Source organism: Rhinolophus sinicus, linkage group LG16 (assembly GCF_036562045.2).
Source record: "Rhinolophus sinicus isolate RSC01 linkage group LG16, ASM3656204v1, whole genome shotgun sequence".
NCBI classification, from domain to species: domain Eukaryota; kingdom Metazoa; phylum Chordata; class Mammalia; order Chiroptera; family Rhinolophidae; genus Rhinolophus; species Rhinolophus sinicus.
The window spans coordinates 18,662,812-18,665,996 of NC_133765.1; the positions used below are offsets into that span (position 1 = coordinate 18,662,812).

Below are 3,185 nucleotides of genomic sequence, written 5' to 3' on the forward strand. Positions count from 1 at the left end.
TTGTGTCCTGCAGTGTTAACCTGATTGAACTTTAAACAGAAATTCTCAGGAACAATTTCATAATAATAGTAGTAAAGGTACTTCTCAAACTTTAATGTTCATAAAAAGCTCCAGGCAAGCTTGTCAAACACAGAAGCTTGCACACCAACACAAGTTTCTGACTCAGTAAGTCGAGTTTGAGGAATTGCATTTCTAACAAACCCTGAGTTTATGGTTCCATTTCAATGCAAATAAAATATCCATGTGGTCTGCAGGGACAAATCAATGAATAAGAGTATGTCTGGTAATGATCTTTGAATAAGAAGAGCTTTACAAGGAGGAATAGGGTCTCTGAGTCTCACTGTTGGTTGATATATTTTGGAGCTGAGCCCCCTCCCCTATTACAGGTGGAGAGGGAGAGAGGAAGCCCTGTCTCTCAGGAGTCGATCTGGAGAGATGGACACACGGTGGGAGAGACTGGAGGAGGGTCATGGTGATGAACCACTGGACAGAACGGGGCCATGGAGCCCCCACCCCATGGTGTGTTGACCATTTCCACACTCACTGTTTCCTTTGCCTCTGAGGCTGAGTCATTCTGTGCATATGTGGAGGTTTTGGTTGCACTTCCCCATGAGTTTACATCACTGTGGAAGTGCCACTACCCATATACAGAGCACAGTAATAGTCGGCCTCGTCCTCAGGCTGGGCCCCCGTGATGGTGAGGGCGGCTTTGTTCCCAGAGATGGATCCAGCGAAGCGGTCAGGGACCCCAGAGGGGCGGCTGTTTGTGTTGTATATAAGCATGCGGGGAGCCCGGCCTGGGGTCTGCTGGTACCAACTGGGGTAGTAACCAGTAGAGACTGACCCAGAGCTAAGGCCACAGGTGAGTGTGACTGTCCCTCCTGGAGACACTGACAGTGATGGCTCCTGGGTCACCACAGTCTGAGAATCCACACCTAGAACAGACAGAAAAGACACATGTATTATCATGGGAGTGAAGTGTCTCCCTGAGGAATTTATGTGCCCCCCAAGGATGCAGAGTCCCCTCTTCTCACCTGAGCCATAAGCGAGGAGCCCAAGCAGAAGCACCGTCCAGGCCATGGTGGGGACACTCACAGGACGTGGCCTCCTCAACCTCCTGGCTAGAGTGTGGTGTCCTTGGGCCTTTTCATGCCTCCCAGACCCATGAAGAGGTGAAAGTGCTTCATGCAAATCAGCTTCCTCTCTCTTCCTGACCCCATGTCACTCTGATATCCCCTGTGGGAGGTCTTGAAAGAGGCAGATGCTGAGACCTCACACACCAATAACTGAAAGGTGACTGAATCACTGAGGGAGGGAGGTTGATGCCTGTCACCAAGTCAGTACCCCCTTGTCTCTGCTGACCTCAGTTCTAAGTTTCTTCTCGGGAATGGCTGAGTGTAATGATGAGATGAATGTTTTCTCCACATCCGGGCCCCCACAATCTAGTTTATCCCAAAACTTACCCCAAGCCCATGAACTGTTTCTTCCACCCCAGTGGAATCCCTTCCTGTCTCCTTTGTGGAAAGGTAGTGGGCCCTCCTCTCTCCAACAGTAAACCCAGTGGGAAGTCACAGTCATATATGGGTGTTTGAAGGGACAAGGGTCTCCCACGGACTCAGTGCTGGAAACTGTCTCCAGTGGCAGCAGTCAGGTGACCAAGGCTGGGGGTGCCCTCAGATGGAGCTGCACTGCCAGCCTTGGGGTGGCATTGGTCCTTTTTGCTTTTTATGAAACCATCTACCATCTGGAGTAGCTTCAATTCACCCACAGTGTTTAATAACAAATGTCATGATGTCACTGTTAAATTGTGAGATTCTTCGCAATATCATTTTTAAAAAATAAGGAAACGTGTAACTCATAATCAGAAAGAAAAAATTCTACTGTGTCTGAACAAGTTGGTGCAAATGTCATGGAGAATTTAAAACTCCCTTTTCCCCAAATAGTCCTGTACGGGGCAGAAGGAAAGGGAAAAGCAGAAGACGTGATTATAGTGGGATAGTGAGAAGAGAAAAGTCCTTCATTCATTTTCGAAGGTTACTCACATAATTGCGTTCTCACAGTGAAATAAAATAGGATTTTATATTCATTTCGGAATTACTGATACCTTGTCTGTTTCATGAAATGTGCATATTTATTGTTCTTCTTTCTCATTCACTGTGTTTGAGAGCTCAAGGTCATAACAAAGATTCAGGCCAAATTATGTTGTGCTTATCAATCAAAGGATTCTTTGATGCATTGGAGGACCATATGTAATTTTATGTGCATCACGTTAGAAGATCAGGGAGATCTATATCATAAGAGAAACATAATGGATTAGAAAAAATAGTTGAAATAACTGAAAAGACACATGATATCAGCTTCCACAAGTCACTATAAATACAGAAATAAATTACCAGTAAGACACTGTTTAGAAATAACAACTAAAATTACGACAGTTTAAAAGCTAATGCATTTGTTATGTATTTTATCATGAATAAATAAGAAATCATAGTAATCAGCCAGTATTCCTCACCTCTGAAAGGAGTCCTGAGCCAACAAGCTCACACTATTACTACCAATGTTGGAGCTGCTTCCAGTGCTGGAGATGGTGACACTCTGTCCCGGGGCCCCAGACATGGAGGGCGGCTGAGTCAGCACTGACTGGGCCCAGGATCCTGCAAGAGGGAGAGACACAGAGATGCTGATTCTGGGTCTAGAACAAGAGGAGGAGGCAGGGCCCCATGTGTCTTCCCAGGGTCCCTTCCCCTGTCCCCATATCCAGTCACCTGTGCAGTGAACGATGAGGGTAAGGAGGAGAGGGGACCAGGCCATGGTGGAGAAGATCACCGAGTCCTGCCTTCTGTGGCCCCACAGCTGAAGCACAGCTTCCCCCAAATGTCTCCCTTCCCTTCTTCATACTCTGAGAGAGGGAGGGTCCACTCATGCAGATGAGACCCCCAGCTTTCTGATCCCTCACTGGGCCCCGGGTCAGGGCCCTCTGCCTGAGATTGTCAGGAGTGGGTCTGTGTGAGGCCCATGAGGTGGAGAGGCCCCAGCTGCGAGGCCTGAACAGAGGGCATCAGGGAACGGTAGGTGGCTGGTCCCAGCTCTGATCACAAGAGAACTTCAAGAACAGGCCCTCAACGCCCTCTGGTGCCCACACACAGACTCACCATTGTGTGACATGGTGACTACAGCCCCATCAG

At 47.9% G+C, this 3,185-nt stretch overlaps 1 gene segment (V, D, J or C); it reads right to left on the bottom strand.

Annotated features, from left to right (window-relative positions):
* Positions 1-600: 600 nt before the first annotated feature.
* LOC141569164 (immunoglobulin lambda variable 1-40-like) lies at positions 601-2,811 on the bottom strand. The segment is given in 3 exon segments: positions 601-817; positions 2,537-2,654; positions 2,766-2,811. Coding segments are annotated over 3 exon segments (366 nt in total).
* Positions 2,812-3,185: the final 374 nt, after the last annotated feature.